The sequence below is a fragment of the Corvus brachyrhynchos genome, unplaced genomic scaffold (assembly GCF_000691975.1).
Source record: "Corvus brachyrhynchos isolate BGI_N302 unplaced genomic scaffold, ASM69197v1 scaffold14, whole genome shotgun sequence".
NCBI classification, from domain to species: Eukaryota; Metazoa; Chordata; class Aves; order Passeriformes; family Corvidae; genus Corvus; species Corvus brachyrhynchos.
The window spans coordinates 20,029,768-20,043,189 of NW_008239110.1; the positions used below are offsets into that span (position 1 = coordinate 20,029,768).

The 13,422-nt window shown below is 40.0% G+C and overlaps 1 protein-coding gene across 1 annotated transcript in view; it reads left to right on the forward strand.

Moving 5' to 3' along the window:
* PLEKHG1 (pleckstrin homology and RhoGEF domain containing G1) overlaps positions 1-13,422 on the forward strand; it is a 127,757-nt gene that overhangs the window by 629 nt on the left and 113,706 nt on the right. The window contains exons 2-3 of the mRNA XM_008637876.2: positions 11,401-11,410; positions 11,514-11,586. Coding sequence (XP_008636098.2) covers positions 11,401-11,410; positions 11,514-11,586 — 83 coding nt within the window. The remainder of the gene's footprint in view (positions 1-11,400; positions 11,411-11,513; positions 11,587-13,422) is intronic.

Genomic DNA, 13,422 nt, shown 5'->3' on the forward strand with positions numbered 1-13,422 from the left:
GCTCCGCCGGAGCTCGGGGCTATCCCGGCCAAGCTCCACCGGCTCAGCCCGAGCCTGGGGGTTTCATCGAGTTTCTTTGGCGAAGGAGAAGGTACTTCTTTTAAAATATGATAAAATTGCATAGGGCCTCGGGTTTTGTGGAGATGCTTTAGCAAACCTGTGTCTTCTGGAAAACTCAAAAAAAACCCCCAAACCTATCCTCTATTTCTTTTTATGTTTTAAAGTTAATGGGATTGTGATAAGTATGTCCTAAAGAGGTTTAAAAATATGATTGATCTGTTGTTAAGTAGTAGGAACTTTGATTCTGTGGAGAGGCAGTGGGGCAGAGCAGTGTCCTGCTACTCTATAGGATCCTGGATGCATTTCCCCATATCCCTCACTCGTCTTTTCCCTGTTTTGCGGGTCGTGTGTCCCAGTCCCTCTTGTTGAAGGAGAAGCCCTTCAGAGTTCATCCCTCAGTTAGCACTGACAGACCTGAGGCACTCGTTTCCTTCTTTCTTCACAAGCCACACTGCTCCAAGTATGTGGGGAAAGGACCTGAAACAAGCTTAGCTGAACGTTCAGCTGGCTTCCAACACGGTCTCTCTTTGGTTGGCTTTTTTCCTCCTTTGATTATTAATTGGCAGACACAGAAAGAGCTGTGGCCTTGCTTTTTTCTTTTAGTGTTTGCTGGTATTCAGCAGTTTAATAACTCTGCCTAGAGAACCTGAGGACTTATAGCTGTTTTGAAAGCTGTGTAATAGGAGCCTACTAATAGTCATCTTCTGCTACTGTTTCATTCTTGGAGGGAGCAGTCTTTGCTGCTGGAGCATTGCAGTTCAAATTTCCACAAGCGTTTGTTGCCCGTGCCTCTAGCTAAATTTATAAAGGAATCCTGTTAGCTTGTATGAAGCTAAATCTGGCTGTAGCAACTCCTGGCTGTACAATTCACTGTGGCTGGCAAGGCACAATATATAGCTTCCTTGAGATTTATTTTTAGGGTTTTTTTTCGCCTGGTATGTGTGGGACACATAGTTGTGGTAATTTTGGGAACTCTTCACCGATGTGTGTGCGGGTGCTTTGGGATGAAAACATAAGAGTTATGCTAAGGTTAAGAAATGTATTAATAGAGTGCTTGTCTTGAAAATATGAGAAGGCAGTTTGAGATCGGCCTCTTAATGAATATGGTATTGTTCTTGGGTCCATGCAGATGCTTAGCTATTAAACTTTTTTCTGCTCTGTGTTCTCAGTTGGCAAACTAGGAATGGTGCAAAACACTCTGATGAAAGGTTCAGTTTTAAATGTGTTCATTTACGGGAGTGCTGGCTGTTTCTCACAGACCTAGAGAGCCCTAAGCAAACAACGTCGACCTGTGGCCACGCTACTGAGTGCATCTCTGCAAAGGCATGTTATGATTCTAACACTAGGTGTTAAGGTATAATTTTTCTTGTTGTTTTACTTTTGATTTTCCAGAAAAGAGAAAGGAAAAAAAAATAGGTGTGTAGCCAAATCAGTTTGTAATTTATAGTCTTACTTGATAACATATTGCAAAGACAGCATTGACTTGATTTTTAAGTGGAAATCTTTAAGCAGTGAACCTGGTTTGTTGGCAGCAGTCATCATTTCAGAACATCTGCTAATGTGTTCTTCTTCCTTGGGCAGGATGCGAGACTACAAATTAACTGTCTAAAGGCATACTTTGAGACTAAAGTGTTTGATTGTGAGGGGATGGAAGAAGGTAGAAAGGGTTTGGAGCTAACTAACTGAACACTTGGTACCTTCCTGTGGGGAAGTGGAGTGTTTTTGTCTGGGTAGGTCTTTTTTGGGGGTAGTGTTTTGGGTTTCTTTGTAGTTTTGTTTTGTTATTTTATTTTAAACCTTTGCTGTGACCTAAAAAGTTCAAGCTAGAAGGGAAGTGAGAATATCTGCATACTTTTCTGGTAAGTGGCAAGTAGTGAGTTTGTATGCTTTTTGCTGCTGTTATTTGTGTAGGTTGGTAGGTTGGAACCTTTCACTGATGCAGTCTTTCATGTGGCACCAGTGATAGTATTTTTGTGAAGTCATTTGGAGCAGTATGCATGTTTGAAAGCCTCCTTGTGTGCATTTATTTGGATTGGGTTGCTGTATACCTGTTGTCCTCTGCCTTTCATACTCTTGTGATTTCTTGGCTCCCATTCAGAAAAGGCTTTTTAAGCTCTGCTAACCAGATAGGGCTGTAGCAACTGACAAAGGCATTTACTTGAAGTAGTGCTCTATTATCTTTGAATGCAAACTCAGCAGTACAAAGCTGGTCTGTTTCTCTAACCATAGAACACTAACAGAACTGTAATTTGGCATTGGCTTCTGTCATTTTACCTTGCTCTGTGCTAGCATCACCCATACAACTTGTAGGCTCTGGTGAGTTACTTTTGAGATCTACCCAAAAATGGGTAAATCAAGAACACAGTTACAAAATCTGCTGTTACTAATTTTGAAGAGTGGATCCACAGATTAGCCTGAGATACTGCTATTGAAAAAAAAGTTTCTGTACAGAGGTGTTATCTCTAAAATTGTCAGTAGAAAAGACCAATCCTAAACCAAAACAATTCTTAGGGAAGGATACTACAGAATGGATGGACCTTTTTTATTTTATCTCAATTTTTTTAAGACCTCCCAAATAACAATATTTTAACAGATACTTAGCACAGTTATTAAAGTATGCCAAAGACTTATTCAACTGTTGATTTTAATTTATTTATTAATTTTCTTTGTGCTTGGTTGCCATTCCAGCAATTGCTGGGCACCACTAAGTCTCTACTGGCCAAACCAGAGCTGCAGCTCTTAGTCTTGGGAGCATGGGGTCATGAAGAAGAGGGACGACATTTCTGGGTGGCAGCATGGCCATGTCATGTACCCCAAATCCATAGGGTTAGATGTGCTAGATCAGGAAATAATGGAACCATCCAAGCTGATGATAAAGGGGGCCATCTGCAGGCTCCATTTAGAAGTGTTTCTCAGATTAGACATGTATAAAGCTATGGCGGTTATAAATTAGAACAAAGGAATTAATCTGATGTGCATTCCCTTTTGTATTCAGTCGTGTTGAGAAGGAAGGCTGCTGTGTTAAAGAAACATGTTTTATTGACATGTTAAATTAGTTATGGCTTTAAGTTACTTTGCCATAAGTTTCTTAATTGCCAAATGTGGTGCAGGGATATTTAGCTAGAATAGAAGATAGGACAGTGAAATATGAAAAAATGCAAGATAATAATGTAATGTCTACTGAAGACATTTGGAGTGATGGTGATCCTCTTATAATAATCTGGAATTTTTGCTGGTGGGGACAATGAGGATGTCTTACCACTACTTACTCTAAATGACATTCTGTTTCTGTAGAGTTAAGAGGGAGAGGTGGGAGGGAAAGAATTTTTGCAGCCCTCAGCAAAGTCTGGAGTGGCTGAAAGGCTTGCAGAGCTGTTTCTGAATGATTAATTCTGAGAACCTGCATTACTGTCACTGCACATAAAAAGTTTTAGCTAGTAGGACTGTCAATGAGAAAAAAAAGTGGAAGAAAGTGTTATTCTTGTAAACTTAGAATGCAAAGGATGTGGAGCCCAGACTTCCTCTCCGCTTTAGAAAAGCCTCACACCCCACAGTGAGTGGTGGAAGCACAAAACCGACCTGGGAACAGGAGTGAAGGGAGTGAAAAGTAAAGTGAGTCTTAGTGCAATGGCAACAGTTACAATTGTAAGTACAGGAGTCTTTTATGTCAGTGGCTAAGACTACAAGAGATGAATGTGAACAGATTGAATAATAACTAAAAGTATCAGTAAAGCCTGTTTGTATTAATTAATGTTCAAAAAAAGTGTGTGACAAACTATCTCTTAGTGTTTGAAGTTTCCCAAATCACTTTAAGGATATAAACATTTTTTTTTTTTTTAGTTATGGTCGTTGTATCAAATAGGTTAGTCTAGCCTGATTCACCAAAAGTTGAGTTTATATGAACTTGGCCTAAAATAGGTTTAGCCATGAACTTGATTACAAATGCAGGAAGAGAAAGGGGCCTAGTCAGGGAGGACTGGGAAGGAAATAGAGGGGAAAACTACTTACAGTTATCAAGAAGGCCTGCAAGAAGCAATTGTCCAAGCCACATTACAAACTCTTAAACCCACTGTCTGTCATCTGTTGACTGGGATGCCTTCTGAAGTACCTGCATGTGGGGGTGGTCACTACCCATGTTTTCACTAATCACAATGCAGAGCATTGCTGTGAAAATACAAAGCAAGGTGACAGTTTAAAATTTTTTCTGTAAGAGTGACTTCATGCATTTGACTTGATTCCTTCCTTCTTTCCTTCCTTCCTCAGCATGACCTCCACTAGTCCTGTTTCCTAATGTTCTGTGGAACCATGATGATTGTGCTAGTGGAGGTTGCATGTGTGTTTTATAAGTGTAGTGAACAGGTATAAATTGGGCTGGCAGCAGTTTCCCATGTAAACTTGTGACTGAAGCAGTGCTAAAGAAACTTTGAATCCTATAAGTCTTGCTTGCCTGCTCTGTCATTGAGTTTCAGACTGCAAGTGGTGCCAAGCCTCTTCCTGTAAGCATACATTCTGTAGGAACTTGCATGTGAGCCCTGCCCAGATGTTTTAAAACCTAACTTAATGAATGTTAACATTGAAGCATTTGAACCTTCGTATCCATTCAGACATTTCAGGATCACACTCCAAGCATTAGTATCGTTCAGCTACTGTTTTCTGCTGATAAGATGTGTGCTTCCTTTCACTGGAAGTATAGAGCAGAGTTAGTGTGTCATTGATTGAATCATCGGCTCAGCTGCTTACTCACAGCCATTGTAGATAAAACCTTGGTACCTAGCTTGGGAAGGAGATGGCTGTTTGGGTTGTCCTAAGGAGCAGCGTCTGGGACAGCATAACAGCCAGTTTCTTTTCATGGTCATGGCTGACATCTTCCAGCATTGTCATCTGAGTGTGGGCTTCAAGGTCGGCTTCTGCCTTTTAGTTAGCCCACATAAGGAGTCCCTATCTCCTAGATTTAGTGCATAGGCTCTAGTGCTTGTACTTTCTCCCATGCTTCCCCTTGTGTTATGCAAAGTTATCTGTAAACATGGGCAAGTTTTCCTCCCTAAACGCCCTGTAAACTCTGGTTTGTTAAAGTATTTACTGATGTTTGCCCTCATACATGTCCCCTAAGATTAGATACACTGTCTGCTGCAGCTTCGTTGTGATTTCTACATACCAGAATCAATGTGCTGTTTGGGGGTTTTCTTTTTGTTTTTGTTTCTTTTTCTGTATTTGCACTGCCTATCCCAGTGAATCCAGATCCATAGATGAGCTCCCAACACATTTCAGGAAGGCAGTGGCAGAATGACTTGCTTTCTACTGCTGCCACTGATCTGCAGTACTTCAGTATAAAGTAGCATAGTGCTTTGTGTCCTTGATGTCTGATACGGAAGAAAAATGATAACTCCTTCTTTGTAAATAATTTTGAAAATAGATGAGATGAAGAACTACTTATTATGCATGTAAGTAATCTTTATCACTTCAGTATGCACAGAGGTTTCCACTTATTGTTTTAAACTGAAACCAAGTTAACAGCAGAAACCTGGGTTTGGCTTACAAGCAGTATTGGTGCTGCCATGATGAGCATGCTTCATACTCAAGTGCTTATGAAGCTTTCTCACTGTTTACTTTCCAATTCCTTCTCACTATCCTGTTAACATACCTCATGAGGTTGGTCAGAGAGCTGTCACACCTTAGTGTCTGAGTGATGTCATCACAGACTTCAATTGGTTGTAGAAACACTAATTTCTGGGAAGAATCAGCAGTCTTAGCCTATTGAATGGTAGACAAAGATGTATTTAACAATAAATCATTATTGAATTTGGAGAGATAGTTTACCTTCCCTCATACTTTACCAGCATATGGTTTGTAACATCTCTTTTCTGTCAATCTTCTCTGATAATTGTCGGTCTCTCTCATGTTGGATAAATCTGAAGTCATAAATCTCTGATTTGCTTTATCTTCGTCGATTTACTCCTGCTGCTTTGAAGAGGTTGCTGTCTCTGTCCTGCAGGCAGACAGGACCACTTAGGCCACTCCTCACTGGATATAACCTCCGAGAATCCTTGCCTTACCGGGCTGGTTATACTGTGAAGGTTCTTCTGCCTTGTGGAGATCATCTTCAGCATCTCCTTCTCCTGAGCTTGAACTCATTTAATCTTCTGAGTTTTTCCCAGATTTTTGGGGCAAAAATGCTAATTTACTTTCTTAACCTCCACCTGCAATACCAAGCATCAGGCACAGTGTAGATGTTTTGGTAAGCCATTCTAGAGTACTGCAATCTGTTATTAAGTGAAAGTAAGTAATTTCTGAGGGCATTAATGACTATTTAATCTCCAAGGTTTCTTTCTGATATATAGGGCAGTATCTCAGCATGCTTGTGCTCCTCCATTGCTTTAGATGACATGGTTCCTAAATTGGTATTGGAGATATCTGTACTAGGACAGTCAGTGCTAGCCAAATTTTTCAGATGAAAAGGACAGGTTTTCTGCAGACCTTCCCTTCAGGAATTGTTTTCTACTTTCTTAGAGCATGCCAGCAGGGAAATGCAGGCTAGAGCATTAAGAAAACCCCACTTTTCTCTTGGCATGAAGGACAGAGTGGTTTGCCAAGGCACAAATTGTGCTGGGCAGATTTTAGAGTTGATCTCCTGCATGCTGACTCATCCTGGTGATCTCAGTTACTGCAGTTTGCCCTTTGCCTCTTCACCTGCAGCAGCACTCTGCTTGGCAGCGTGGCCTGTTACCAACACAGGAGTGCTTCCTCACTCATGGCTGTGCATGATGACAGTGTCACTTCTGTTCTTCATTCTTAGAGCCAGGCTGTCCTGCTGCTGCCATGCACAGTGCAGATCCAAAAGGAACCACGCTGAAGACGTTCTTTCTGCAACCCTGCAGTAGAGGATCCTGCTGATAACAACCTCTGTTATTAAACAGAAATTTGGCTCTTGCACTCCTCAGGCCCCTTCAAAGCAGTTTGTTCATCCAAAGCACAGAATAGGCACTGACTCAGATTCCATCAAGTTCAAAGCAAGGGGAATAGGTCATTTTTTTTTTCTGCCCTGTTTTGGTGAAGCATTGGTGTGATTTGGGCCTGTGATGTGCACAGGTAGGGTATGGAGGAGAAAGGTTTTCTTTCACACATCACTGCATGCTGTTTGGATAGGATAGGAGCTGTGTCTGCTTCTCAAGGAAGAATTCTGAAAAAACAAAACCAAGATGATCTCATTTGCTCTCCAGAGGAAAAGCTGGTCATCAGCCTTTGTCACTGAAGATCTGTTGCTTGTGAGTCTCTTTCATTTCAAGGGGACAGTGCTGACACACATACCTGACAGATGCACCTGCCCACCCTGGCTGTGTGCATCATGCAGCTATTTGAGCTTCCAGAGGGGTCTGGATGCTAGGGCCATCTGGATACTTCTTCATTGCCGCTGTCTTGTAGTGATGAGGAGTCTGCCCACTAAATGTTATGGGCTTTTTTCCCTTTTGCTCTTTTACTCAATGTCAGTGGTGCACAAAGAGTTCTTTCAATATTTAATAGAGGATCAGTGATGCCCATCTTCTGATGATTTCAGGAAAATATACTGGGTTGGTTTCTTTTATTTGTTAATTATAAATATTGAGTCATATCAGGACGTGATTAGTTCTGGTACCCGGATCACAGTTACTTGTCTATGCTCATACTTGCCCAATACTGACTTCTTTCCTGGGGACAGTTTGAGGTCATACCAGGGATGGGCTGGAGGACTTCTGGCAAAAACTCACTCAGCTGTTGACCTTGCCATGCAGCTCACCTTTGTGCTGTTCACTGTTGTGAATGGGTAGAGTGAAAGAAACTCCAGGAGCACTGCATGAACTTAGTCCATGACATAAGCTTAATATGTCTGGGAAAGCTCTCAGCTGATTGCATGTGGAATAAATTTTGCTTGGGATGTGGCACATTTTCCATCTGTTAATCAGTTATGTCGTGCAATGAGAAGGTGCTACAGTATGTGGCCTTCCTGTAAAAGCAAGCTGCATTCCTCAGCCAGAAAAGCTGGGCTTTAGGAACTGGAACATAGCTCAGGAAAAGTCATGTCAAATAAATTTTTACTTTAGTTCTGCTCACTGGTGATTAAACTTGCACAGTGGTTTGCTGTCTAGCACATGTGAACTTCTCCAAAGAATTTTATTCTGAGCTTTCCTTTGAGGGTCAGTATGTGGAATTGTTTGGCAAGAGTATTTGTTTTAAAATGCTACAGTATAAGTTGACACATATAATCCAAGGTGTAAGGATGGAGTTGTATGGATGTGAGGTGTGGTTGGGGACTAGCTGAGAGCAGGGGTGACAATGAATGGAATGAGTGTCTTGATATCCTAGTTGGAATTCAAGCAAATTGCCACCTGTAAGTTTGTGGAACACAATTACATCTAGTTGGGTGGCTCTGGCTTACTTTGGTCTTTTACCCTCGCTGAAACAGGATAGGGAAATTCTTTAAATGCAGAGATGTCAAAGCTCCATGGTGTGAGAGAACCAGTTTATTGGACTAAAGTGAAAATGTTTGCTTTCGCCACACTGAGAGAGTGTGTAGAACAGAAGGGTTGTGTGTCATTTACACATTTTAGGAAAACTGAGGTGAAGGTAATCTCAATGACTCCTAAGGAATAAAGTAAAGCACCCATCCTCTTACTGAAAATTATTTTGGTTGCCTCCCATGCAGAGTATACCTGAAAGGAGCACCTTAATTTTACTGCATTTTGAAAGATAGTTTTCAAGTTTCTGGGCTTTTCATTTAACATTATAGTGTGAATTCCACGTTCCAAAGTGTTTTTCACAGGACAGCCAGGCATTATGGTTCAAGTCAGTTTAAATATCTGAATGCAGGTTTCTTTGGTGGTTTTGCTTTTTAAGTTGCTACTTGCTTGATGCTTTTACCTTATATATTTTCTAAAAGTGATTAAGAAGTAAAGCTTTTTATTAACAACTGTGATACATTTCTAGACTAAGAGTATTTTAAGTCATGCAAATTTTTTAAAGATGAAATAGAAATTATAGGACAAATGACAGTGTATTTGTTAATCACTTTCATGAAAGAAACATGCAACATCTTTTCTTCACTATAGTTTTTCTAGTACAAAAGTGTTCGGTATTCTTACACTGATGGTTGAGAAATAAACCACTGAACTGATAAAAAAATTCACAGGATGAAAAATTAGTTTTCCTTACAGATTGTCCTGTTTCATAGTACGATGATAGCAAAATCTCTAGAAAACTTTCTTGGAAAAGTTAAAGGTTGGTAGAACATTCTGTAGCATCCAAGAGCTTATATTTTAGTCTATTTAGATGTGACTATAAGACCCTGTCTCAGATCATCAGTTGAAAGGTTTTGAAAGGCCATTGTGTCCTCTGGTGGGTAGAGGACACAGCTTTTGGCAAATAATTTTACCCTAGAACTAAGAAACTATCGTTGATGAAACTAGTGGCAAACAGGAGAGCCCCAGTAAAAAGTTCAGGCTTCTTCAGGGTTATCTAGGTTCTGGTTTTCATTTATTTATATATAATGTATATTATATATATACACACACAGATGTGTGTATATTTAAATGGTTGTGGTTATATTGCCAGTCTGCCTTTTTCTAGGGTTCTTAAAGAAACTGGGTTCTCAAGCAGTTGAAATTGAGTCCTTTGGCTCTGGAGGATTTGAGGCTAGGGAAACTTGCATGATAAATCAAAAGTAGGATGGTAATTGTAGATCACTTTGCATTTCTGTTTTGCTTAATTTACAATCTGAAGTACAGTCAGGTGGTTGGGCATTTGAGTGTTACAGCTGTTACAGTCTGATCACAGGAACCTGGTGAGACTACTCATGTATTTCCTTCTTCAGATTCATAGAAGTGTTAGTGGAGACTATTCTGTGTCTTCAGTTATGAACAGGAAAAACTAAGCGAAGTAAATAAAATTGTTGCTGTAGTTGTCACTAAGTGATACCGAAAGAAAAAAATATACTCTTTCAGTCTGTGAAATTGCCTGTAGTGTTGATTTAATGCTGCAAAGATGGAATGGAGAGGGCAAATACATTGATATTTCATTAAAAGAAAATTTTAGATGGAGTGGTTTTTGTATTTAAAAAACATCTGTAGATGAACATTGTGCCGCATTAGCAAGATTGAATTGATGGTATTACTGTTGAAGTTGAAAGTAGCCCAATATTTTTTAAATGGATTTTTGAAAAATAAAATTTTGCCTGTTTATGGTTTGGTTCATCTAGACCAAATTAACTCGGACACTTAGCAGGGACTCTCATTTATTATGGCATAAGAACAAGCGTTGGGCAGAGCTTCCTGGTCGAAAAAACTGGTGATGGTAAGAGGCCTCCGTAGTGTTCCCAGTCAGCTGAATGCCTGAGGTATTTTGCCATATGGGAAATCAACTGCAGCTGAATGTGCACTGTTTCCACTCCATGTATATAAACAGGCCTTATGATGATATAAAGAAAAGAAGAAAGAAATTAAATACTTTCTTGAAAGTTCAGAACAAGAGCATTTGATGTTCAGTTTCTGTGGATTCTTCACTGTCACCTTTGGCACAGTCCATGGCATAGAAATAGCAAAGAAGGAGAGGTGAATTAATCTTGGGTCCTCTAGAAAAGGGAAACATGAAGCAATGTCTTAGAGAAATGAAAATAATAAAAAAAGGTATTCCTGTTCAGTTCCAGTTGATATTCTGTTGGGGCTGGGAGGGGTTACAAGTTTAGCAGAGGAAATGAGTTCTTTCCCTTGTTAAGTCAAAAATCCTCCGTTTTTAGGCTTCAAGGCAGGCTAATAAATTTTGTGAGAAAAAGTTGCACCACAATTCTACCTAAATAGCTGGTTTTTGTGAAGCGGTAGGAGAAACATTATTTTTCTTCAGATATTTATCATGTTTTTTTGACCTTGTGAAAATACCTAGGTGTGATGGAGGTACCAAGCAGATCTCAGTGACCCATGTCTCTGATGTACTTTATAGGCCAGTGATATTGCAGGAAAGTGAGGGATCATTTGGATAGAGGTTTCCAGGCATTAAAGATAATGAAGTTGAAAGTCAGCTCTAACAATTTCCAGAAGGAGTGTGGCCTGAAGCCCTTGGGGTTTAGAGCTTGGGAACCCAGCAGTACTTCCTTGCTTCAGTGCAGCTGTACAGCGCGACCATAGGCGAGCTGTCTGATCTAGATTTTTAAAGATGTGGAGGTAAGCAGAGGTGGTAAAGGCTCTTAATGGGATTTTCAGAATCACATTAGTGTCTCATTCCTATTCAAAATCTGACTCCCTAGCTTGTCTGAACTGGATTCAGCCTGTGCTATGTTTTATTCAGCTACTCTTTAGGACGGAACGGGCAGGCGTACGTACGGCGAGCGTGACTTAGGGGGTATAAACTGAGGTGTGCCCAGACCCCTGCTGAGCTGCACAGCTGAGCTCCCTTTTATCCTTTCTCTAATTCTGTAATTTCTATCCTCCTTTCTGCAGAATGCCAGAGTTTCAACGGAGGAGAGGAGAAGTGACTCCATTTTGCCCACCCTAACTGATATATTGGGTGAGTGCTCTACCAGGTAAATTTCTTTACTATTATTTTAACTTTCATTTTTTTTACTTTATTTTAAATGTGAGATGATGTTTGCTGTGCCTCTGACTGCGAGGATTACCATTGGTGTGCAGTGAACGTGCCTCAAGTTAACCATGGGGCTGCTTAGTATGCAAATCCACAGTAGGTCACTGTGCTGAACAGGCCTGCCGTGTGGGTTAGCCAAGAGAGAGGGTGTTCCTCATGTGCACAACAGTGGCCTTTTATGCTAATTAAATCAAATTTGGGGGGGGGCACCTAAGCACTTAGGGGAGGTTAAGTCTTCAGCTTTAGCCCTTGTTTCTGAAACTGAAGTTTTGCTGAAGATCTGTGGCTGAAATTTTGTTTGGTTGCTTGATTCTTTGCCTTTGGATGTAAAAGTGCCACTTTTTTGGAGAAACACTGGTCTCGCTATAGGGATGGGGTGATCCAGGATGACTTTGTTCTCCTGAAATTTGCTATATTACTCTATGTCATTTTAGTTTATTTTTTAGGGATTTAATTTTGTTTATATAACCTCACTGCCTGGAAGTCTTAGGGCATCTGGGGAATTCGGGAACATAGGAAAAGCACATTTGGATGCCATAGAAATGTAACCTGATTGTAATAACTGATTTCACTCATTTGATTATCTGAAACAAATTGACATTCCAGAAAACTTCACAATAGGGCTGGCAGGAGACTCTACAGAAAATACTAGATAAGAGAGCTTTAGGCAAGATCCCTTTTTCCTCCTTTCCTCCTCAAGGAGAAAGATTCCCGGTGCCAATGTGAATGTATATTTTCTTTTCTCTGAAAAAAGCAGACATTCAGTAACTAACAGCTCGGACACTGCTATTTGGAAAAACTTGATGCCTTATAAGTAACTTACTTCACTCCTTCTAGTGCTAATGTTGAAACCAGTATAGCATGGATTACTTTATAATTAAAAAAAAAAAAGGGTGCATTATGTTAATTGCCACTCTGGCTTCTGTGACCTGCAGAGGGAGTATGAATATGCTATATTAGACCACTAATTAATAATATTTATTCTTTTACCCTACTGATAGTAGGGCTTGTAATATAATTTTGTAGTATGTATTTATGATTCAATTGTGTTCAAATGTTTATGAAATTTTAGGAGAATGGCAACTTCATTTTGACTCCAATGCTTTGAGATTGCATAACTGTAATAGAGAGACACTTGCAGGACTGCATAGCATTAGATTAGAGCTTACATCTGACAAACATTAGTGAGATCTTACTTTTCTTTGGATCCAAGGGAGAACAGTCTCTGTAAGTAGAAAAACATTTTGCGGAGGCTGCAAGAGGAAAGACCGGAAATTCCTCTTCAGTGTTTTCCAGAAATAGCAAGATTTGAATAAGGTTGCATGTTTTAACATGCATCAGAGAAAAATAATTGACATGACCTAAATTCAGTACACTAGTTCTCTGTGTTATTTGCTGATAGTTAATTACTAGCATATTTTTTCATCCACAAGTGCGGAGGGGCTGTACATTCCCAGCTTCCACACAGGAAATAATTTTATTTATTTAGCTTGAAGTTTGTGCATATCCAAATGCACGCAAAGTATTTGCCTAGTGACCTTAGAGAGAATTATTTGCACAAACTCTCCCCCTTTCCTGATTTCCATTTCATTTCAAGTGTGCTTCTTGGCCTTGGTTTTGAGTTGCAGTGGTTTTATTGCATTTTCATGATGAACAGAAAAGCTAAACCAGACCACCAGACTCAAATAACCTCTCTTCTGAAAGCAGAGATAACATGGATTGTGCCTGTGGCCTAAGATGCAGAGGATTTCCTAAGATTCT